At 40.8% G+C, this 25,751-nt stretch overlaps 2 protein-coding genes across 2 annotated transcripts in view; one reads left to right on the top strand and one right to left on the bottom strand.

The window, feature by feature from the left end:
• LOC117727284 (exostosin-1) overlaps positions 1-25,751 on the top strand; it is a 196,954-nt gene that overhangs the window by 118,686 nt on the left and 52,517 nt on the right. The gene's annotated exons all lie outside the window — the stretch shown is intronic.
• On the bottom strand, positions 922-2,216 carry LOC117727285 (moronecidin-like). Its single transcript, XM_034527501.1, has 4 exons — positions 2,107-2,216; positions 1,910-2,013; positions 1,215-1,233; positions 922-1,128 (listed from the first exon to the last, which is right to left on the bottom strand). Exons 2-4 carry the CDS (start codon positions 2,010-2,012, stop codon positions 1,041-1,043), a joined length of 210 nt encoding a protein of 69 aa, XP_034383392.1. The 5' UTR covers position 2,013; positions 2,107-2,216; the 3' UTR covers positions 922-1,040.

The raw sequence follows: 25,751 nt of genomic DNA, 5'->3' as shown, positions 1-25,751 counted from the left end.
AAAAAATTGTAATTTTTGCTCAGGAAAACGTTTGAAGGAACTTGTGTTTGCTATTGAAAGGGATTACATCTTGGTTTGATGTTAATACATTATATCTCAATATAAAGCAAACAAAGTTCATGGTTTTTGGAAATCAAAAATAATTAGACAGGAATATTGGATGAAAAATATGTGATGATAAGAAAGAGTTTTTGAGACAAAATTCCTCCGGGGTGTGAGTGATCATGCAATTGAAGACAACATATTGATTATAATATTGGTAACATTTCAAAGTCAATACTGTATACATCTAGAGATGTACTAACTTCTAAGGCATCGCATATTATTTGTTGATACCACCTTACATATCCTATTGTTTGGAGGTGGTCAACCTATGAAACATACAGCCTTGTTTCAACAACAAGCAGTAAGTAGTATGAAAAAAGCTGTTACTATCAGCACACAAATTCATTGTTTGTAAAATCTCATCTTATGAAATTGAATGATTTAGTATATTATAAAATATTACAAACAAGCTAATTCCAAGTCACTGCCAGACTATTTACATAGGTCTTTTTTTCAATACAGTGTTTGAGTAAGTATAATTAGAGAGTTTTTTTGAAGTTTATTGTACAAAAAGCTAAAAAAAAAAAGGGATTAAAAGAAGAGTGTAAAAAAAAAGAAGGTGCAACTCATTTTTGGTTTTGTTTATGGATTGTTTATGAAGCTATCTTTAAGTTTTCTTTTATAACAATTTGTTCTTGAGGGCTACTTACTTGATAAGAATTAAAGATATGAATATACAAGCATTATGCCAATGGCTTTTTCCTATTTAATTTCTATATTTAATATTCCTTTTACCATGAAATAAATGCAACATGTCAGCTACCATATACAGGTTTTACCTTTTTTAAAAAAAAATCAAAATAAACAATGTAAACATATTTTTGATCAATGCTTAGCCCAGTGGCTCAATTTAATATTTTTAATGATGAAGTGCCAGAAGCATTTCTTTTCAGACAAAGTTTCCGAGTTGCTCTTTTAGATGGACCATCATAGACTCAGGCGAAAGCTCGCTCTCGGTCAAAGACACGTTGTTCCAGCTTTTGCTGCTCTGCCATTGCATCATCTTGGCCTTTGTGGATAAGCCTGATGGGGGAGAGGATTTAGAGAGTTGAGTTCAACAGAATGACAATTTATGCAACGAGCAGTTGTTAAAATATACAACTACTTACTTATGGATCTGCTTGCCGACTATATAAAACAGACAAGAGAAAATAAAGTTATTCACATTATTCTTTGTAGGACTTTTCAGTAAGTTATTAATCACAACATATTGCATTATAAACTTGTATTTTATAATGACTTATAGGGTATCAAAAACAAAAAATATTGCTGGTCACTCACTGATTTTTTATTAATTATAATCCCTGTAATAATACATTATATTGTGATTATATGTTGCTCCTAGTGGCTGTTTGCTTTGAGTAAAGTGAAAAAGGAATAATTAAATCTATACAGGAACAGCACTTTACTTAAAGCAAACAATGGCCACTGACTAATGGATTATAAGAATATGAAAATGTATTAAGGCTATGGGAATTATAATACGCTGCCATGTTTGGAAATAAATGTGATCAGCGATCATGAAGTACTATGAAACATGACTTTATAAATCATTCTAAAATGTGTTTACATTTTTTATGGTTATTGTTAGAAAGCCTTAATAATGTATGAGTTCTTATCGCCATAATTAGACAGTGCTGAAAGTAGATTAGAATGCATTATGTTTTTTTGTTCCCGTTCACATGAGTATCATAGAAAGTTATTTTTTTATATTCAACGAAAAGAGCCAAACTTGATATGATAATTAATTACACAAGTGCAATTTCAGGAAAAATAAAAATATATATATTTTATGATTAGTTACGGTCAAAAAGTCCATGTAAAATGTGTCCGAAAAAAAAACACTCCCCGGGTTCAGCCATGAGGACGACCAGCGACAACACAAGGAAGAGAGTGATGCACTTCATCCTGGAAAACAAGAAACAATCAAACGGCAAATGTTCAGCCTGCCTGCGTCATGGATTTTACAAAGAGTTAAATAAAGAAAGATGAGATACTCACGCTTTTCCAAGTTTCGTGTCCACAAAAGCTGTTATCAAAACGAACAAATAGAGCAGTGTGAGATCCACAGGTGGTGCGCACCTCTTTTAATAGGCAGCGTTAGATACCCTTACTCATCGTTTGTGCGGTGTTTTGCAATACAGGAAGCTCACTCTGTTCATGACATATCTTAATCTGTATGAGAAAATATTTTTCTCATATGTTCATATATTTAATCAATTTATCTATTAATGTGTTATATCTATACATCTTAAATTGCATTTTTCAGCATTACAATTCAATGTATGTCAAGGGGCTTTTCAATGTGCATTCTTAAGTTCAGTCATGTAAATCGTATCACTCATGTAAATATTAACCCTTTATCTTAATCCCGCTGTATGAATTGATTTTTTTATTGATACAGGATTCAAAAAGACAACCTGATGTAAGCTTTGAGTTCTGCATGCCAAAGTCAATTTATCATTTCTTAGAAAACTGGTGAGTATGCTTGTAACTGAAACACCCTCCACTCTTTTTTATTTATTCATAAGAATACGCAGAAATATAATGTGGAACTTGCATCTGGGGATTTCAAGATAACATTCTTAACGTCGTTCCTCTGTTTCATTGAGTAGTTCAGACTGTTCAAACCAGCTCAAACCGGTATACAAGCAGTTTGGTAAAACCTGGTGAAGGAGCTTGTTGTTCCCACACTGTGATAGAAACTATGAACAATAAGCTTCTTTCCCAAAATGAAAAAGGACCCAAAACCTAATAGAATGCATTCTTTGGAAGCCTTAGTCTTCCAAAGAATGATGGAAGACTAAGATGATCAAATATTTAAACAAAACAACCAGTTTGTGAAGTATTAGCAAATACAGATAACATAACGGTTCTCTGTAACGTGTCATAAACGAAGCACCTTTTACTCATTTTGTGCTGGTGTTAACTTGGTTTTAAACTAAACATGTAATTAGTTCATAATGCTAATAATCAGTGTTAAATATTCTCATTACTTGAACTGTCTTTCAATGATGTAGAAATACAAAAAATGCAGAGAGATTAACGCTTTCTACAAGTAATATACCTTGTAATGACGATTAACCTTTTGAAAACCGACCTATTTTTTAGGTTTCTGCTCGAAATAACATACCCAAACTAAAAAGGTGTATCTCAGAAACCACAACGGCTATTTGAATAATGTGGTATAATAAATGCAACCCATGTGTGATTTTGTTCAGATGTGTAAATATTAGTATATTTGTTACTCATTAAGAGTAAATAAAGATGAAAGACAGCAAAAGTTGAATTTTCAGGTTTGCCTAGAAAAAAAAGCACTTTCAGGATTATCTCTTGGAAGGATGCAGAACAAAGGTTTAGACTAACTCAGATCATATCACACTATGTGAACAGTCTCTCTGCAGAGTTTGACTTTGAAAAGGTAAAGCAGAACAAAGTTAGAGAGGTTTTAGTACAGATCAATTAGGCGAAATGGGCATTTGGGCACCATCTGTGCAATTTGAATTTTCTCATGTACAAAACCATATATTTCACTTGTATATTACTTATGGTGTTCAATTAGGGTTGCAAAGGGGCGGAAAGTTTCCGGTAAATTTCCGGAAAGTTTCCACGGGAATTTTGGCTCGGGAATTTTGGGAATTTAAAAAAAAAAAAATGTGCCTACGTTTTTTTGCAAAAGCATACAACAGGGAACTTAAATGTAGTTGAGAACAATGTGTTGTTCTATCTAAATAACAGTAAAGAAACAGACAATTTGTTTAGTATAACCTCAACACATTCTCACTCCCAACTAGTCAAATAAAGACGCTTGGTCAAAGGCCCTACTCTTTAAACTATGACACTCTACAAATTCATCTAGAATCAATATCGGACTCAGGAATGGAGTCTCAGTTCCCCCTGTTATATGTATGTCACGAGTACTTTTCTAAAATAAAATTCCAACAACAGCAGTCTCCTGGGTGAAAGTCTTGTGTTCGTTTGACCTGTCCGACCTCACCTCCCACCTTAAGCAGAATGTTGGCTCTTTATGTTAAACTCAGTTGCTCTGACTAATACTAGCAGGATGGGATTCATACGGACGCTAACGGGTGCCCCCATACTTCGGTTTTAGACCCTGTGGGGCACTGACCAAGCGGTGGTATTTGATGAGTTGGGAGAGAGATAGGGGTGATAATCTCTTTATTTACATCACCAAAAGCTTTTGAGTTGAGAACAGATACATTTTTCCCGTAAGGTGGCATTCACATGTATGCGAGTGTGGTTTATTTAATCTGAAAGGGACAATGACTACGCACCGTATCAGTGTTATTAGCTTAATTATTATCTCATCACTTCCCCATGCTCTATTTCCTCTTTTCGTGCCACTTAGAGGAACCAACAGTGAGAAAGACAGAACCAAAAAGGGAAATAGTTGTATCTGAGTTCTTTCTGGCCTTTTTCAATAAAACATATGCCACTTTAGTGCATCCCCATAGTTAAAGTGATAATTCATGCGTTGTCAGTTCATTTTAGCTGCTTATTGCTGGGATGATTTGTCCTGCACTTTAAGGGGGTCAAGTGTAAATCAAACAGTGGCCCAAACAGCTTCCGTTGGAGTTTTTGCAGTTTCTCTGCTGCAGCTCAGTTTTCTTGAAATATATATTCATCCTATTCAGCCTGGTACTCCTCAAGCAAAGGACCTTTTTACATGAAATGTTTAAAACAGAAAAGATAAAAACCTTTCATGATCTAATGATCTGGTCTACCTTCATCCAATTTCAAAGTTCCACTTTTGATCACCGGGGCTCTAATTAAAAGTGTAACATAAAACATATCAGGCTCATCAATATACGCAACATGACTCGCCTGCACAGTGTAAAAAAAACTATGAATCCTGCACAAAGCAGCACTGGTATCAGGCATCAAGGAGCCTCAGCCATGATGAAAACCAATCAGCAGGCTCTAATTGAACTAAAGAGCACTTGAGTAAGGTGAGACCTTTCTCCTGACCATATTTTCAGTATTTGAACTAACCAAATACGGCATATTGATTTTGTTTAATGGAGACATTTTCAAGTAAAAACTCTCACGTGACCAGGGATGAAATCATACCAGCGTCTCGGGATGAGCCGAGCCACAAGCTGAGGGTTAGTGTCTGATTCTAGTGTCTGTCTCAGAGATATCGTCAGGTCTTTCTGTAGCACTAAAGTTTCAGAGGGACGCAAATTCACAGCATCTGCCAAAATAGACTTACTCATTCCTTCCTGCTGTTATATTTCTGTCCACTTCTTTTCTGTAATACCAACAATTATCTAGTGTGTGTGGATTTTGCTGTTTAAGATGAAGTGAGCTTCATGTTTCACCAGATGGCCACAGCTTGGCAACATTTTGAAAATATATTGTAAACTATAATCTATTTTTTTTTTTTTTTTAAATCAGAATCAGAGATAGCTTTATTGACAATATATGCGTACACGTTCAAGGAATTAACTGACATGTTCCTCCTTCCTCTCTACTATCAAGTGTTAACTATCGACACCGACTCCCCAACCTGCTAATGACAACTCTGAGGTGCTTGCAGGACTTGACCATATCTAATAGGATTTTCAGAATACTCTGCTGCTGTCATAAATTGTCATGCATCACGAGCGGTTACAACCTAATGAAGTTAGAGAAGAAAAGCTTACTCCAGCGCAAGCACCATTTGCAACACATTTATTAAACCTTTTACAGCCGCCTAAATGTCAAGGACATACTATAGCAGTGACTAATGACTGACATTGGACTTTCAGGTAATAAATGTGATCAATTATTGGGTCAAACTATCATCTTAGAGGTAACATTGATCCTTTAGAAAGAGTATAAGTAAAAGTTGTTTTTCTCCCATGGTCCACGCTGGCTGTGATCAGCCTGGATTCATGTTCATTAGAAGAGATTCCAAAAAACATTTTTTAATAGTGACATAAGTATCAAAACATCCATTAAAAAACACATTTTTCTTACTCTCACTCGTATTCTTCTACTCATCTGTGTTGCAAAAACCTGAGTTAGCTGGTAATTAGTGTGCGGACCGAATTGCATAAATACTGTTGTTCCTATATTTCTGAATATGCTGCTATCATCTGAATAATCATGCATTTCCCAGTCGAGTTTATAAACTTCATAATTGAAGCTACTGAGTTGATTCTACGTCCATCATTTTGTGTTTTTTGTTGGGGTTTACACACACGATATGACTATTGTCATCTCTGGGTAGAATCTGGGACGTATTTCCATGCAGCTGCAGTAGGACTTTCATGTTTGGCTGTAGTCCTTGAGGTTGGCTTGGTACATCATAGCCTTTATGTGTGAATGTCATACGCACATCTGGGCATATGATGGATGGCATATGATGGATGGGTGTCCAACCTGGAACCCCAACATGTAGACCTAGAAATGACATGTGTGAGACGTGATGTGATGTATGTCGAAGTGGACTGTCTGCCTCTGTCTCTGTTCCCCAAAGACGGTTTTTGCTGTTAATATCTCAGCCATAACTATTCCATAACAATGCATTATTCATTATATATACACACACACACAAACACACATGCTCTCTTCCTTTCATTACAGATGGAGCTGCCACTCTCTGACTGCTGTCTGCTGGGGTTCTGATGCCACTCAGTGGCTATTGAATAATGGCCCTGAGAGGCCCAGCTTTAGCCTAATCCCTACTTGAAAGCTATCCTTCCTCTAATTCAATCCCTCTTTAAACCCTCGCTGGAGACAGACGAGTGCCACATAACACACACACACAGACACATATACATGCATACACACCTGGATTAATGCAGTTCTACTTGAGTGACTGTTTCAGCCAAATAGCTACTGGAACTGAATAATGATACACGCTTCAAGGATATAACATTAGAAACAGGGATGTTTCTGCTTATAGTGGCGTTGATTTGAGGACAAGCACTCTTACAGGAGGACGTTTATCCACTTCTATATTTTTTACTTTTTGAAATTCCAAGCTGTGGAGTTAGTATAATAGTTGAGACATATTGTAGGACATATGGACATGACCTTGATCGTCTTTAAGTTATCAACTTATTATTGACTCCATATAGCAGGAAGTGATGGGTGTTTTTCATAGGAAAGCAGCACATGTAGTGTAAATCAAATTATGATTTGAACCACAAACATTGACGTAAACAATATGCGATGAAGATCAGCATTTTAATAGCATATGTTCTGAGGAAGCTAACATATCTGCAACAATGGATCTATTGTTAAATTGAATCCAGGTCAGATTTTGATAAAACAAATTGTGATTTTAGTTTGTTCGGTCGACTTGTTTTATTCCACACCAAACACAGGACACATCACACATCCTGCTTGTCGGAGGACTTTTATAACTCATCCAGACAATATACATTTATGTCCACACAGAAAGAAGACAGACTAGTTATAAACTAGTAGACTTTATTTAGGATGGATGATTTAAAAAAGAGAATTTGGAGGAACATTGCATTCATAACATTTATAGAAACAATAAAAGTGTGTTCAGGAGGATGCTTCTCAAAGAAATCAACATGCTGTGTCAACAAAAATAGGAATAAAACAGAAACCAACAGACAAAAAAGAAATAAGGACAACATATGTGTCTGCAACAGTTGCACAGGCCTGGATGGCTGCAAAGCCAACATCAACCGCTACTTAGATCCAACAGAAGACATTTTTGATGCCCGGTATGAGAGTCTGTTTTCAATTGTGTTTCTTTCCCTTTGAATTGTCTCTTGCTGCAACATGAGAAAAAATGAGTACGCATGGATGTTTGTTCATATCAAATGAGGTGAATGAAAGGAACATCCAAGTGTTTTGGGACTGAGAGGAGATTCTTGTGTTTTGACTGAATGCAGTCAAACATGGGGGAAAAAAAAGTGAGCATATTTTGTTCATGGCCACCAGTTTAACCCACTCCAAAGAAGAACAGAAGAACACATACATTTACAAATATATGACACGTGTTTTCTATACACATGTACACAGTAGGGCTAACATGCTCCCTCAAGAGGAGGATTAATGGGGCATTATTGTAACTTATATACATGACATTACATTACATGACATGACATGACAATAAACAAACCTGTCAGGACCCTATTTCTCGTACGTGGCTCAACTAAGTCGATCAAATGTCCTATTAGCCAGCTAAAATTAACAAGATGATTGACATCAGGCTATCCCAGTTTCTCAAAGGCTGATCCGTGCTCAAACCATCTCGTTAATTTGAGCCAGACGTCAGTTCTCAGGATAGTTGCGTGTGCCCGTCCGACTTCAAAAGGTTGAAGCATCGCTCACAGAAACCATGATTTACTAACAGCACAAAGGCAAATAAACTCTGAGGAGCAGGAGATGATCATGAACGTATATGAGGAATTCAATACGGAACAAAAGCGTTTAGGTGGACTTAAAGATAAAGGTAGGTTTCTCTCAAATTTGAGCATACTGCTTGATTTGAACAGAAGCTATGGAACGGCTCTGGAGACACATATCTGGTCCTGATATCATTACCACTACAGATACAACTACATTCTCAGATCCCATGTATACTTAATTTCTCCGTTTTTTTTAACGGTGCCTTTCCAAAATCAAGATGTTTGCACGGTTCGTCTTTTTCTTTCTTTCACAAATTCAGAAAATATTTTTAAAAACTCTTTCGGTGACGACAGCGGTGTCGAAGTCAGAGAATCATTTCTTGGAAACACAGAGAGCTGAAATGAGGAGGTAGGCACGAGGAATGGATTCTCAACGCCGCCTAGCAAACCCACTGCCTGTTCCTCAGGGTTTTAATACACAGCACCAACACACACACACACACACACACACACACACACACACACTAAAGCTCCACCTCATCATTTCCACAGACCATGGAAGATGAAAAACCCATGAGTGTATGCATTTTGATTCTTAAATCAACAGTGTTTTGATTTTGGTTTTGCTACAGCAGAGCGTGAAGCAGCTTATTATCTGCTTCATTACTGGCAGAAGGACAGAAACGCGCCTGTGTGTGTGTTTTTATTTTTATTTTTTAGTAGCTTATGTGTGTGAGCCAAACAGTTAACCAAGCCCATCCCATTGTTTTATGAGAAATGCATAGGGGTTTCCATCCCACAGAGTGTGGAAACGTCTTACAATACATCAATAGAACAAAGTAATATTGCATTGGAAATCCTTTCCTGGCATCCATTGACGCATATGCAGTTACGAGATAAAAACACATTATAAAGTCACTGTACTAAAGTCACTGAGCTACTGTGCATCAAAATGAATCCACCTTGTTGGGTGAACATGCACACCTCAGCCACAATGATTGGATACGCGTCTTTTAGTAATGCCAAAGCAGCATTGTATGGGAACGTACTCTTTAGGAGACCCATGCTGTCCAGTCTCAATACTCGCACTCTTTATGATCATCCATACACTGCAGCAAAACTCACAATTTAGTACCTCTCCTTTACATATTTATACCCAACCCAAAGCCCATGAAATAGTGATTTGATGGAGTTTCATGGAACCACAGCAGAATGTTTTATGATCACGCCATTGTCTCTCAAAGTAAAACAAAAACACGGTTATGTTACCAACGACAGCTGTGCCTTGGGATCGGCCATGTTGACATGTATATCGAGAGATCACAGAGAGTTACAGATAGGACTTAGTCTTCTTAACGTTATGCTACAGCAGCCTTATGTCATAATTTGGGTACACGCCTGAACCTGAGGCTGCCACTTTTCACGTGAATCTACTCTGAAGAGCGTTTTCCTACAGCTGTTTTAGGTGAGAAAAACACCGAGGCGCGTGATGATCCTGTGTCGCTCAAATTGGTCACGACGAATCTGCGTGTGAAGAGGCTGCGTCATATTTAGAAGTGACACCGACGTCGAGTCCGATGTCACTGTCTGTGTTGGCGTGCGTGATTGTGTGTTTTTTCTGTCAACCGTCTGTGTAAGAGAGAGAGAGAGACAAACGAAGGACTGTGCAAAGAGGTTTCCTGTCTGAACTGGTCTGCTCTGAGGTCTGCTGTGGCGGATAGGACTGCTGGCTTTGTTCACATTACAACCCTAATTAGGCAGAAGAGCATTGTGTGTGAGAAATACGTGAGGATATCGGCAGCTGAATGTTTCCACCAGCACGCTCCGCTTGTTCAGACCAGTGGAGTGAACTGCTGGCTGTGACCCAAATGGAAAAACCCTGCGCACACATTTTCGTACTTCTGTAGTCTTCTGTAGTACTTCTGGACCCTCACTGACCCAATCGTAACCTAAACTTAATTCTTACATTAACCCTGAAACAGAAGAAGAGAGGACCCAACGTTCTCATCAGGGCTGTATCCGAATCAGGATATTCAGAGTCGACTCCGAGTTGGGACTTCAGGCCGATGCAGCGATTGACGCCATATCTACAATTGTGAGAAATACATTAAACACGCCTTGAAACATTGATCATGCTGGTTGTTTTGGATGATTGATGAAATATTTAATGATGACTGTCTTTACGGTTTTTAGGCGTTATATGCAGTACAGATTAATGTAAAAAAAAGAAAAAGGACATTCAGTGACTGTGCTGATGTATGGGGATTTTCTTCATCCTCTAAGAACCAGCAAACCTCATTTGATTAGAGAAAACACAATAGATGTACATGTCACAATTTATTAATATCAACAATTGCTCTAAAGAAGCTGAAAGCAACAACATCCGATAAAGCTCACGCAATATACGTTTGTGCCATGCAACTCAGTGTCAGTGAACAAAGGAGAGAAAAGGAGTGACAATCCACCTAAAAAGTATTTTACTGCATCACACGATGAGACAGATTGAGAAATGGGAATTGTGCATTTCCAGCAGCGTATCCTCATAAAACGGTTTGTATGACAATTTGTGAAGAGTTAATCCTGTTTTTTTGTGCGTTAAATATATATACACACACATATATATATATATATATATATATATATATATACAGTGGGGCAAAAAAGTAATTAGTCAGCCACCAATTGTGCAAGTTCTCCCACTTAAAAAGATGAGAGATGCCTGTATTTTTCATCATAGGTACACTTCAACTATGGGAGACATAATGGGGGGAAAAAATCCAGGAAATCACATTGTAGGATTTTTAATGAATTAATTGGGAAAGATTTCTGGCTCTCACAGACCTGTAACTTCTTCTTTAAGAGGCTCCTCTGTCCTCCACTTGTTACCTGTATTAATGGCACCTGTTTGAACTTTTCATAAACACCTATCCACAACCTCAAACAGTCGCACTCCAAACTCCACTATGGCCAAGACCAAAGAGCTGTCAAAGGACACCAGAAACAAAATTGTAGACCTGCACCAGGCTGGGAAGACTAAATCTGCAATAGGTAAGCAGCTTTGTGTGAAGAAATCAACTGTGGGAGCAATTATTAAAAAATGGAAGACATACAAGACCACTGATAGTCTCCCTCGATCTGGGGCTCCACACAAGATCTCACCCCGTGGGGTCAAAATGATCACAAGAACGGTGAACAAAAATCCCAGAACCACACGGGGGGACCTAGTGAATGACCTGCAGAGAGCTGGGACCAAAGTAACAAAGGCTACCATCAGTAACACACTACGCCGCCAGGGACTCAAATCCTGCAGTGCCAGACGTGTCCCCCTGCTCAAGCCAGTACATGTCCAGGCCCGTCTGAAGTTTGCTAGGGAGCATTTGGATGATCCAGAAGAGGATTGGGAGAACATCATATTGTCAGAATGAAACCAAAATAGAACTTTTTGGTAAAAACTCAACTCGTCGTGTTTGGAGGAGAAAGAATGCCGAGTTGCATCCAAAGAACACCGTACCTACTGTGAAGCATGGGGGTGGAAACATCATGCTTTGGGGCTGTTTTTCTGCAAGGGGACCAGGACGACTGATGCGTGTAAAGGAAAGAATGAATGGGGCCATGTATCGTGAGATTTTGAGTAAATACCTCCTTCCATCATCAAGGGCATTGAAGATGAAACGTGGCTGGGGCTTTCAACATGACAATGATCCCAAACACACCGCCCGGGCAACGAAGGAGTGGCTTCGTAAGAAGCATTTCAAGGTCCTGGAGTGGCTTAGCTAGTCTCCAGATCTCAACCCCATAGAAAATCTGTGGAGGGAGTTGAAAGTCTGTGTTGCCCAGTGACAGCCCCAAAACAGCACTGCTCTAGAGGAGATCTGCATGGAGGAATGGGCCAAAATACCAGCAACAGTGTGTGAAAAGCTTGTGAAGACTTACAGAAAACGTTTGACCTTTGTCATTGCCAACAAAGGGTATATAACAAAGTATTGAGATTAACTTTTGTTATTGACCAAATACTTATTTTCCACCATAATTTGCTAAAAAATTCTTTAAAATCAGACAATGTGATTTTCTGGATTTTTTCTTCTCATTTTGTCTCTAAAAAAATGTGCAGGCCTCTCTCATCTTTATGAGTGGGAGAACTTGCACAATTGGTGGCTGACTAAATACTTTTTTGCCCCACTGTATATATATACACACACACACATATATATATATATATATATATATATATATATATACAGTATATACACATATATATATATATATATATGTATGTATATATATGTGTATATACTGTGTATAAATATATATATATATATCCATCCATCCATCCATTTTCAATACCGCTTATCCTCATTAGGGTCGCGGGGGCGCTGGAGCCTATCCCAGCTGACATAGGGCGAATATATATATATATATATATATATATATATATATATCTGGCCATTGAATATTGGCCAACTTGCTAATATATTCTACCCACTCAGTAACAGCACACACATCTTGTGGGATATATATATGAATTACAGTGCGTTACTATAGTTAAAGCTCTAAACTGTGAGAAGCATTATTCCAGCTGCCGTGAACATTTTAAGTTGTTGTATTCTTCTGTGAAACAAAAATGGCCGGATTGGTTATGAATTTGAGGCTGAGACATTGATTTCTGTTTGTCACTGTGTTTCCAGAGAATGTGATTCTCTCCCTGCATCGCCCTGTGGGACGCCGTCACTGCTGCAGCCAGTGGCAGCGTATGAACGGGCCACCCACCACCCACTGTCTGTGTGTGTGTGTGTCTTGGTACTACTATTGAAATATTAAAGTTCTTCCCCGCTGAATGGCAGGCATATCAAAGACCAGAGAGTCTGCCAGCAAAGCCTGTAGCACATACACTGTGACAAATATATATTTATACACAACTCAAAAAGCATTCTCATAGCATTACACTGCCCAAGGCAAGTCAATGTAAATTTTATGTTTCACTCAACGCTGTCCTTGAGTACTTTAGTATGCTGACAGTCAGCTTGTGACTCGTATGGTTGTTAGCCTGAAACTAAAGACACTGCTAAGCCACCTGGCTGTTTAGTGGATGCAACAGAGCTCTGGGTGCAGCCACGCAATGCCTCATATTCAAAATGTACCGACATGTTTCGCAAAATTGTATTTCTCACAAAATACCCTGCTGCTCCTCCCCACCACCACCGCAGCAAGAGGTGATGTATAAAAATGTAATAACGCTAGCTGTTTCTATCTAAACGTTTGATCTTTATTACTTATAGCATGCCATTTTTCTTATTTAGCAATACTCTATCAGTGTCTGTTCTAACTGCATTTGGAAGGTTGCAACTTTTTCCATTCGATTTTGGAATCACCAGCACTGATCTCCACCCGTCCACGGGGTTTATAGTGCACTCGTATCCCTACCCACCATGGAGGTCATTGAGGGGGTTTTCTCCGAGATTAATATTACCAAAGTTAAATGAATGCTATGTGATCATGTTAGCCTCTTCCGTATTACCAGATTATTACGTGGATCATCCATTGCAAAATGTAAAATGATGATCATGTATTACTGCTAACATATCATTTATGGCACTTTTTCAGGGGAGCATACCCCCCAACTGCCCTAGTGAGCTCAGTTTGGCCTTCTTTTTGGTATTCATAAAACCGTTCATAAGGCCATGAGTGTACGATATATCAAAACATTTAAATGCCGTTTGAATTTATCAAGACAAAGAGCATTGCAGATCAGATGATGAGACAAATGCTTGAAAGATGTCTTGCATCCAGGGCTGTCGCTTTTCATTCCAAAACGGAAGAAAGAAAATTTATATTGGATCTGTAATTATCTGTCTGTATTCAAAATTCCTGATGGGCACGGGAGACTGTCATGAAAGGCTTTGTCAGTTCTACAGCGTAGTTTTTGATTATGTTGTGTTTGAATACATTCAAACTAATGACTTGACAGTTCTCATTCAAACAAACTTGACAGCACATTGCTGAGAGGAATATCAAAAAGTTTCAAATACACAAAGCATGTCATATTTTTAGTAATTGTGTGCATCTCATTATGGAATGACATAAACACAACAAGAGCTCAGATTCATGTTTATTAACATCCTACGAGACGGTCTGGTCTGCCTGTGCTGATGTCCATGCATCAAATTATGTTCACACAAATCACGGGTTGAGACAGTGGTTCCTCATAGTGGCTTGTTGAAACCATTGCTTTCAGATCACGAATGCCAAGTTCCCAACACAGTTTTAAACCTTTTTTTTTGGGTGCAGTGGTGGTCTCTCCCTTAGGTAACTCTCTGTTGCCCTAACATAGTGTATGTCACAGCACTAAGTGTGTGTCGCTATGGCTCACTGGAAGTGTGACTAATGTGCTGTACATGACTTCTCACCTTTGCCTTTTCTTCTCCACCATCCACCCCAATCTCTAATATTCACCTCCTCTTCTCACTGTAAGCCTCCTTTCTCCTCTTGTTGACTTCTCGTCATCATAATGTTTACTCTCTGATTGATGCAATCCATCCTGCATTTTTCATTGTAAGCCACTTTAACATTGTAACACTTTTTCAATCAAAGGTTTGAATATATTCTTGCAGGGAGAGGACCAACTTCCAAGACCCTATTGACCCAGAGCAGCATCTGGTAGTTTGTCTAAGGTAAACTATATTATTATTCCTTTTAGCAACATGCTCTAAATTACTTTGAGTTCCTTCTGGTAAACAGTTACGCAGTGTATATGAAGGGCTTTTATTGTGAAAGGTATGAATGGAAGGAGTGGATCTTGTGTGCGGTGCCATTATCAAGGTTGAAAGGAGTAATACATGTTGCCGTCTTCTACAGAGCCTCCGTGTTGTTGTACATTACAGTCCACATTTTGTACACCTCCATTCCACACAATGTGATTGGTTGATGCCTTTATTCACGGTGCAAAATGTGAGAAAAATCGACATCCTTCCGAAAAAGTTACAATATTATTAATGTTCTGTGTGAAATTACAAAAATAACAATTGCAAAACATATATTAATGTGCACATTAATTGCACGGGAGTCTTATAAAGCCTGAAGAAAACCCTTAAGATATCTGTTTTACAGTCTGACCTGGTGGGAGGTGTGAGTTTATTTTTTGGTGCAATATAGTTTATTCAAACATCCTAATGTGAATAGGAAATGCACTCCTCATGCTTTGTTCCTCCTTAGTTGACCTATTGCTTCAAAGGTGGTTTGTGAGATCATGTATACATATTAGAATAACCTGCACCCATATTTGATGGATTATGGAGTTAATGCAATATATAAAAACATTTAGCTTTTTTGGATTGTTTTGTTCAAATCTGAATCCCTACAAAAATCCTGTTTGTTGATACTGGAGGCAATGGTAACGCCAGATTTGTGGTTGCATCAGTAAAGTGATGTAACAACTAGTGCAACACAAGAATTTGCTTCACAAAGCTACAGAGAGTCTGTGGAAGATCTGTTGAGAAGCGTTTAGGCCCCGTCAGATGTGTGCCAAGGGATATCAAGAGGCTGGTAGTAACAACTATTCGAACGAGAAATTTAAAAGCTGAAGAAGTCTGTCCACATTTTGACTAGCAATATCTCGTAATTTGGAAATCAGAAACAAAGACGCATCACACGTTATCCAGTGAGAGGTGCAAAGACTTGATATCTGAGCCAAGGAGAGAACTGTTAATCATCTATTCTCTGCACTGATTCCAATAATGGAGACTGTGAGTGAAGCAGAGATTGTCGGGTTAGTAGCCATGCCAGATTTACCAGAAAATTAATAAAATAATAACGCTGCTTTTGGAAAGTTATGTGTAGTACATTCCTATATTTGGGTATCCTGTTCAGTATCTTTGGAATCTGTCAAATCGGATGAAATTTAAAGTGATTCACACCCATTGCTAACATGTAATGCCAGTGCACAAGTGGAAAGTAAGGGTAGAGGTTAGCCTGTAATAAATTAGAGTTTGCCATTTGATCAACTGTAACTAGGATCTTATCCTTTCCTCACTCTACAGTGATGCTCACGAAAACACAGTAAAAACCGAGGCGCTGGTGACTGACATGATGTGTCAGAGCTCAGTCTGAACTAGTCAGACATATTCCATATCCGTTTGATCAGTGGTGGCTGGCCAATAGAGGGATGTTTGTTGAAATTGATTGGATGGACGTAACAAAAAAAAAAATGGCACCAACCGCCACTGTGTTTGATGTATCTGCTTGATGGCCGACTCCATTAATCACACTGCTGCTGAGCTGTCTGACGTCCAGGGAAAGTCTCAAGGTTTTCTATGCGGTCGAGCCTGCTGATAAATAGGCGTGCTAAGCTAACTGTAATGGACTGAATGTCTGCCCTGTCTTCACTGTAAGAGCTGTCTGTTTTAAGATTGTTCTGCTGTTATACTATGTCAAATAAGATAATTTCAAATAGGTTTTATTCACATGAAAGACACAAACAACAACACATGGTTTGAAAGTATCAGATAAATCATTTCTGGCCTTCAATACTCGTTCTTGCCTTTGAAACAAAGCCTCATGCTTTCCTTTTGTAATTCCAAGAGAGCAAAAGTCCCTGTGGTAGCGGGGTGTGGCTATGCTCAGCTGCAGAGGGGATGGAGCGGGGGGTGTGGTTCAGGGAACGGTGCCGTGATGTGTAATTTTGTTTGTGTCTCTTTCATATAAGAGCAGGAGTAGCTGGAGAACGGGAGAAAGAGCGTTAAGTAGATTCTGACAGTGTTTCGAAAGTGGAACTATAATTGGAACTAATAAAGCCGGTTACTTTACAAAAGGTTGTGTGCGTTGCCCTCTTTTGTGCCTGCCCGAGACTCACACCTGTTACAGTCCCCCAGGCAGCAACATGTGATTTAGTATTGAAAACAACTGCAGCCTTTAACTTCCTGGAAGACCAACCAGTACCTTCACACTATAGAGTTATTACATTAGAATGGATTTAAATGATTATGACACAAAAGTAATCAGCCTTCTTATGAAGACACTTGCATACTATTTTAAAACAATCAGACAATATCCATACAAAACTAAACTAACTACACATGTTACAAAGGAAAAATAGGTTGGATGTAAAACTACAACATTTCATTTTAAGGCAATAGTTATTGCTTGTCAATTCAGTTCAATGAATTTTCTCTCTTTGGGGAAAACTGATCTAAAGATAATATTGGAACAATTTCCAAATTGTTGACTTTGGCACCCCACAGAGTCTTAAAAAATATGCTTGAGATCTGATTCCTTAGTTCATTAGCATAGATATTCTTCGTTCTCTTTTGTCACAGCATTTGATTATTAGATTGCTGTCGGATGTGAAGTGAATTCCAACAACATTTAAGAAGAAGATTACCAACCTCAGCGTTAATGCTGGTGCATGTATGGGATTGCAGAACCCCGGGTTCTAGCCTTCCTCCAGCTATTAGTTTAAAATAGTGTCAGCGATGCCTCTATACTGCTGGTGGTCAAATTGAAAAAGGTAAAATATGACAAAAATGGCAGAAACTGACATCTCCTCTTCACCCATCAGACTAAGTCTATGAAATGTCCCATTCTACATTACATTAAAGAACATCCATCCATTATCACCCGCTTATCTGGGGTCGGGTCGCGGTGGCAGCAGGTTCAGCAGGCCGACCCAGGCTTCCCTCTCACCCGCAACACTTTCCAGCTCATTCTGGGGGATCCCGAGGCGTTCCAAGGCCAGCCGGGAGATATAATCCCTCCAGCGTGTCCTCGGTCTTCCCCGGGGCCTCCTACCAGTTGGACGTGCCCGGAAAACCTCTAATGGGAGGCGTCCAGGAGGCACCCTGACTAGATGCCCGAACCACCTCAGCTGACTTTCGACACGAAGGAGCAGCGACTCGACTCCAAGCTCCCCCCTGATGTCCGAGCTCCTTACCCTATCTCTAAGGCTGAGCCCGGCCACCCTACGGAGGAAGCTCATTTCGGCCGCTTGTATCCGAGATCTCGTTCTTTCGGTCATGACCAAGAGTTCGTGACCATAGGTGAGGGTTGGAACGTAGACCGACCAGTAAATGGAGAGCTTTGCCTTCCGGCTCAGCTCCCTCTTCACCAAGACGGACTGGTACAGCGCCTGTTTTACTGCTGCAGCCGCACCGATCCACCTGTCGATCTCCCGCTCCACCTTACCCTCACTCGTAAACAAGACCCCGAGATACTTGAACTCCTTCGCTTGGGTTAGGCAGTTTGCCCCCACCTGGAGAGAGCAATCCGCCGGTTTCCGGCAGAGCACCATGGCCTCAGATTTGGAGGTGCTAACTCTCATCCCTGCCGCTTCGCACTCGGCTGCAAAACGCCCCAGTGAATGCTGGAGGTCACGGTCCGAGGAGGCAAACAGGACCACATCATCCGCAAACAGCAGAGAGGCGATCCCGAGACTCCCGAACCGGATCCTCTCCGCCCCCTGGCTGCGCCTAGATATCCTGTCCTTGAAGGTCACGAACAGGACCGGTGATAAAGGGCAGCCCTGGCGGAGACCAACACCCACCGGGAACGTGTCTGACTTACTACCGAGGAGACGAACACAGCTCCTACTGCAGGCGTACAGAGACCGGATGGCCCATGCCAACGGGTCCGGCACCCCATACTCCTGCAGCACCCCCCACAAAAACCCCCGAGGGACCCGGTCGAAAGCCTTCTCCAGGTCTACAAAGCACATGTAAACTGGTTGGGCAAACTCCCAGGACCCCTCCAGTAATCTTGTGAGGGTAAAGAGCTGGTCCACTGTTCCACGACCGGGACGGAATCCGCACTGTTCGTCTTGAATCTGAGGTTCGACAAGCGGTCGGAGCCTCCTCTCCAGCACCTTGGCATAAGCTTTTCCCGGGAAGCTGAGCAGTGTGATACCACGATAGTTCGAGCACACTCTCCGGTCCCCCTTCTTGAAGATGGGAACCACCACCCCGGTCTGCCAGTCCATGGGCACTGTTCCCGACCCCCATGCGACACTGAAAAGGAGTGTCAACCAAGACAGCCCAACAATGTCCAGCGCTTTCAGCATCTCAGGGCAGATCTCATCCACCCCTGGCGCCTTGCCACCAAGGAGCTTTTTGACTACCTTAGCGACCTCTGCCAGGGATATGGGTGAATCCACCACAAAGTCTTCCGGCGCTGCCCCCTCTCCGGGGGACATGTTGGCCGGGTTTAGGAGTTCCTCAAAGTGCTCTTTCCACCGCCCGACGATGTCCCCAGTCCGGGTCAGCAGTTCCCCCCCCCTGCTGAGAACAGCCTGGTGTAGACCCTGCTTTCCCTTCCTGAGCCGTCGGATGGTTTGCCAGAACTTCCTTGAGGCCAACCGAAAGTCCTTCTCCATGGCCTCCCCGAACTCCTCCCATGCCCGAGTTTTAGCCTCCGCGACCATCGCCGCTGCAGCCCTTCTGGCCCGCCGGTACCCGATAGCTGCTTCAGGAGACCCCTGGGCCAGCCAGGCCCGAAAGGCCTCCTTCTTCAGTTTGACGGCTTCCCTCACCCCCGGTGTCCACCACCGGGTTCTCGGGTTGCCGCCACGACAGGCACCGATGACCTTCCGGCCACAGCCCCGAGCAGCCGCGTCCACAATAGAGGCTTTGAACAAGGTCCACTCGGATTCCATGTCCCCAGCCTCCCTCGGGATTTGTGAGAAGTTCTTCCGGAGGTGGGAGTTGAAGACCTCCCGGACAGGATCCTCTGCCAGACGTTCCCAGTTCACCCTCACTACACGTTTGGGCTTGCCAGGTCATTCTAGCCGAGTCCCCCGCCATCTGATCCAACTCACCACCAGGTGGTGATCAGTTGACAGCTCTGCTCCTCTCTTCACCCGAGTGTCCAAGACATACGGCCGCAGATCAGATGATACGATTACAAAGTTGATCATTGATCTCCGGCCTAAGGTGTTCTGGTACCAGGTACACTTATGAGCCACCTTATGTTCGAACATGGTGTTCGTTATGGACAAACTGTGGCTAGCACAGAAGTCCAACAACAAAACACCATTCGGGTTCAGATCGGGCAAGATCTGTCATTGCCCACATGAGCGTTGAAGTCTCCCAGGAGAACTATGGAGTCGGCAGGCGGCGCCCTTTCCAGGACCCCTCCCACCGACTCCAAGAAGGCCGGATACTCCGAAATGCTGTTCGGCGCATAAGCACAAACAACAGTCAGAGCCTTACTCCCCGCAACCCGTAGGCGCAGGGAGGCGACCCTCTCGTTCCCCGGGGAAAACTCCAACACAGCGGCGCTCAGCTGGGGGCTCGTGAGTATCCCCACTCCCGCTAGTCTATGCCGCCGGCGATCGGCCCTCCCAGGTCTCCCGCCTGGCCCGCCGCCCGGTCTACATAGCACCCGACCCCGATAATTCTCCCTGCGGGTGGTGGGTCCACAGGGTGACTGCTGCTCCATGATGTTTTTTCGGTCTGAGCCCGACCGGGCCCCATGGGCGAAAGCCCGGCCACCAGACGCTCGCCGACGAGCTCCCCTCCTGGGTCTGGCTCCGGGAGAGTGCCCCGGTTTCCCTTGTCCGGGCAAGGTAGCTTCAGTCCGTGGGCTGCTTATCATCAGGGTTTATTGAACCGCTCTTAGTCTGGGCTCTCCCCCGAGACCTGTTTGCCTTGGGAGACCCTACCAGGGGCTGATGCCCCGGACAACATAGCTCCCAGGATCACTGAGCCACTCAAACTCCACCACGTTAAGGTGGCGATTCATCCAGAACATATCTGGATAAATCAAAAACAGTCCTGCTGCTGCTGGAGCTTTGCAAAGAAACACCAGCACCTTATTACTTTCATATGTGTTATATTGTCCTATTTGCTGTAACAGTCAGGATTAATAAACCAACCCAAACACTGGCGGGCAGGCAGTAATGTTAGAGTGTAAAATGGGTACTGTGAGCTGTGTGCGCAGGGACGGTACACACAAACAAAAGCACACACACTTCGGAGACAGCTTGCAAACAGCGTGATTTAGGAGCTAGGCCAGTGGCAAACAGAAGTGTTTAGGAGAGGAGGAAAGAGCAAGAGAAGAAAGGAAGGATGAGAGCGAACCGAGGACAGAGTACAAGACAACCGGCTTCATCAATTACCCTGTTAAATGAACAAAGAGCAGCAACAGGACACAGGCTAATTTTAATCAATGGAGACACGTGGCGTTCAGGGGGCGGGCTGCAAATTAACACTTGGAGCAATTAATCTGGTCCTGAGCACATTATTTACGCCATAGAAAAAAACTATGAAGATTCAGTCCTCATTCCATCATGCCAACACAATTGATCTGTACTTGCTTCAGGGTGCTGCCTTGACGGAAGGGTAATTATCAAAGACACATTTTTAACATGTGCAACAGCTGTTTCTAAAGCCTGCAGAGTTGATGGTTCAATCGCTGTACAGCCGAGAGCCTATGCTGATATTCACTGTTTGACCTATATATATTTCAGTTGTCACAATCAAACGTAGGGCCACATCTTCGTCGACTAAGACCACAATATCTGATTTGTTGTTCTACGAGGGGGCAGGTCAACAGTAACCAATCGCGATTCATATTTGATCTGCGCTGCCTAGGTTGACAGTTTGATTGAAGTTCACAACCTTCACCAACAGTGATTGACAGCTGCTTTATAAACTCCTCGGCTCTGATTGTTTTTTTTTTTTATGGCCGTGGTGAAAACTTGCAAATACCTGCAGGAGCACGAGAAGGAGACAAAGGAACCTGATTTTTCCCCACTATATCGTTCTCATTTATTACCGTCAGGGCATTGCAAGAGTTTAATGACTTAATGATTTATGTTATTTTTATAAAAAGTTATCAACTGTAGTTTTATAATGAGTTGACTAAATGTGCAACTGATTGTTTACCTATTTCGTCACATTAAATGTCTTGAGACATTTAGTTCATTAGCGTACATTCCAGCGTTCATTGTATTTAACTTTAACTTTTGGAGGAAGCCATTCATTCAATAGATGACCGTTTTTAGATGTCTTTTAATATTTTTGTGGTCATATTTTTCTTACGAAATAGAACATGTCAATATTAATCTCAAGGGTAAATTTACCAGTGCTGGGCTATATAAAACCTGGGAGAAGATGATATTTGAGGAAAAAAAGAGGACAGTCTTCTAGAAGAAGAAGGATAATGTCAAAGGAGAAGAAAATCTTCAGGAAAAGGTATATAAGAGATCTTTGTGGGAGATGAGGAAGATATTTGAGTGGCCAGATCTCATAGGGCGAGAAGGAAATGCATCAAAGTCTGTGTAGATGAAGAGGAAGATTATCACAAAGACTGAAGATCTGACGAAGAGGAGGAACAACTCCGACATGAGAAATGCAACCCCATAGGCCTTTTTCACTGTGGACAGATCCCATTGCAGCTTTCGTTGATGTTCCAGTAAAGTTTTGCCTCTGCCTTCCCTCTTACTGATGATCTGTATTAAACATGGCATTACTTTGATCCTGAGAGATTCATTGCTCGCTTTCTTCTGTTTAATTATAGAAGTGACTACTCATTTAATTATGTTGGATTTCTCTTATCCCAGCAAACACTTGTGTTTATTCATGCGCGATGAGATATTTAAACACATCAATTCATAACTGGTCTGTGGTCTCTGGCCACCAGTTACATGAATTGTAAATATCGAGGCTTTCATGGGAGGTTTTTCTTGTTCTCATTAACAGAGCTTGGACAGTGTCAACTTCATTCATCATTTTCATTGTTTCTTCACAGTGTGGCCACTATAAAACAGAGATTAAAGGCAATCAATTATATTATTTATTTATTATTTATTTTAAACATGTATATATAGATTAGATTTATCTAAGAATCAATGAAATAGACTTAATTTAAGGCTATGACTTATTTACAATGTATTGTACAGAGATGTTAAATGACATGTGAAATTAGATAAAATACAGTCATAAATTAAATTATCTCAGTACAAACTAAACAAAATCTAAATAGAGATATGGTTACAGTGAAGTACACCTTTAAAGTAGCAGAATATACTCAAATATATAAACAGTATGTATATTTAAACTTTTAAACATGCTTCTGGCTCAAATGATATATGGACTTGGTTTCCCAGGTATTGAAGTAGTCATAAAGTGTGTGTATATATATATATATATATATATATATATATATATATATATATATATACAGTACAAGTCATCATACCCTTCATCACCACCTCCTCGTCCTCCAGGCTTCGCTTTTCAGCGTCTACTCCAGCCGGTATCACCAAATAAGGGTGTGAATAACATTTGTGGAGTCAGGTGTTCTTTTCCTTCTTGTTGTTAAACTGAACTGTGGTTTAAAAAAACTGAACTGATTTTGTTTGTGGAGAGGAAAAATGTGGGGATTTTGGGAAAATTTGTATGTATTTTTTAACCTGCATGTGAATTACTAATACATTTACATTTACATTAAGATATATCTGTTGAGGTATTTAATTGTTTGTTGGCCTATACTAAATGTTTTGCTTTTGGGGATGTATTTTGGAGGATTCAAGAAAAGATAAGCTTTGTGTTTATTGTTGCTCTATAGTTGAGTCCTATGTGCGGTTGACTAACTTAAAAATATTGACTCACAAACCTGCCGAAGTCTTACCGTTAAAGTAGTACGAAGAAGCTTGAATTAAAAATCATGTGTTTAAATTCCATTTGTGCATCCATATGTTGCGGTTTAAATTGTGTAGTTCACTTAAGTACACAACTTAATTAACGTAACACTGAACTTAGTTATTTCAATCCAAACCATGATATGTTCCTAAACCTAACCAAGTACCGTTGTTGTCTAAACATAACCAAGTCGTTTTGTTTAAATTCACAACGTTAGACATGTCGAAATGTCTTTAAAAGTGACGTGCTATTTATACGCCTTCCCATGAGATCAGGTTGTTCACTGAGAAACTACATCCAGTCCTGTATGCTCACACACACGCACACACTCACACACATGCACCCGACCACTCTATCAAAACTACACAGCCACAGGCTTCCCCATTAACACTTGTCTCTTGAAAAGAAATGAGAAAAGAGTGGAGTGTAGGAAGAGGTATGACTTTTCTCTTTTTAATGTTCGAGGGAAAAAAAAGAGAGAGGGAGAGATTGAGAGAACCAACTTCAATTATGTATACCCCAACAACTTCAATTAAGCATGGGGGCAGGAAAATCAATGTGGGAACTGATGACATCCCTGGCCTTTCATTCCTCACTGAGGAGATGGTCTGTCGAGAGGAAACACACATACACACACTGTGTATAAATACTCACTGGGTATAAATCACTCTACGGCCAACAAGAGCACAGCCTTCGATCTCATGCCGAGGGCTCCACCATCTGTGTTTCCCATCCATCGATAATGAGTAATGGTCATCATGTGAAAAATCCAGCGTGAATATGGGAAAACTGAGTATTTCTATTTGGCAAGTGTCAATATTGTCGACTGCTATGATGATACATGTAGAAAGAGAGCGTGATGGATGTTTTTCAATGAATGAAATGTGTTCTTTAAACAGTGCCTAAAACATACATGTCAATGAAAACTATTCCAGCCATGTTTGTGGATTACTCCTGAACCTTACTCAATTTAACCAATTGCTTATGCTGCCTCTACCGAACTGCATCCTTTTTAGCGATAACAGCGTGGCGTCAAGTGACACATGAGAACTTCCCATGAGATCAGATTGGGGCTTGAGACTTCGCCCTGTTGTCTGTGGAACTATAATGCTGCGTTGTGAAGAACTGATCTGTCTTGAGATCAGCAGGAAGAGATCCTATTTAACGTTCGCTGTTAGCAGTCGGTGGTCAACACAATCCTTCTCGGAGGTTTCAGTTCCATTATGCCTTTTCAATGAAATAGATTTTGGCGAAAGGTCACTTTATAACGTTGTAAATTAATTTGTTGGCAAGAATGTAGCAGATGTTGAACTATAGAACTGTAGAACTCATTGTTTTTAACCTGGGCATTAAATTGAGTATTGAGAAACGTTCTTTTGTATTATTATCAATTACAAAATTTCCTGTCTCCTGATATTGGACATTTTCTTAATGCAAATTCCATTCAAATCCATTGTTTTGGGGTTGTGATGTGATTATAAAGTGTTGGGATTTCTGGTTCTGTTATATTAATGCAGAGAGAGAGAGAGAGAGAGAGACAGACCGAGAGAGAGACCGAGAGAGAGAGAGAGAGACAGAGACAGAGAAACAGAGACAGAGAGAGAGAGAGAGTTGATAAAAATAACATGCTGTCTAGGCCGGCTCTTATCAAAGTCATCATCAATGTCCCTGCATGAAATTC

This window comes from Cyclopterus lumpus, chromosome 24 (genome assembly GCF_009769545.1).
Source record: "Cyclopterus lumpus isolate fCycLum1 chromosome 24, fCycLum1.pri, whole genome shotgun sequence".
Lineage (NCBI taxonomy): Eukaryota > Metazoa > Chordata > Actinopteri > Perciformes > Cyclopteridae > Cyclopterus > Cyclopterus lumpus.
Note: the sequence above shows the minus strand (reverse complement) of the source record. Positions and strands in the feature narration are given on the sequence as shown.

Bases quoted from the DNA above. Each gene is read 5' to 3' on its own strand.
- LOC117727285 (XM_034527501.1), bottom strand. From the start codon at position 2,012: ATGAAGTGCATCACTCTCTTCCTTGTGTTGTCGCTGGTCGTCCTCATG.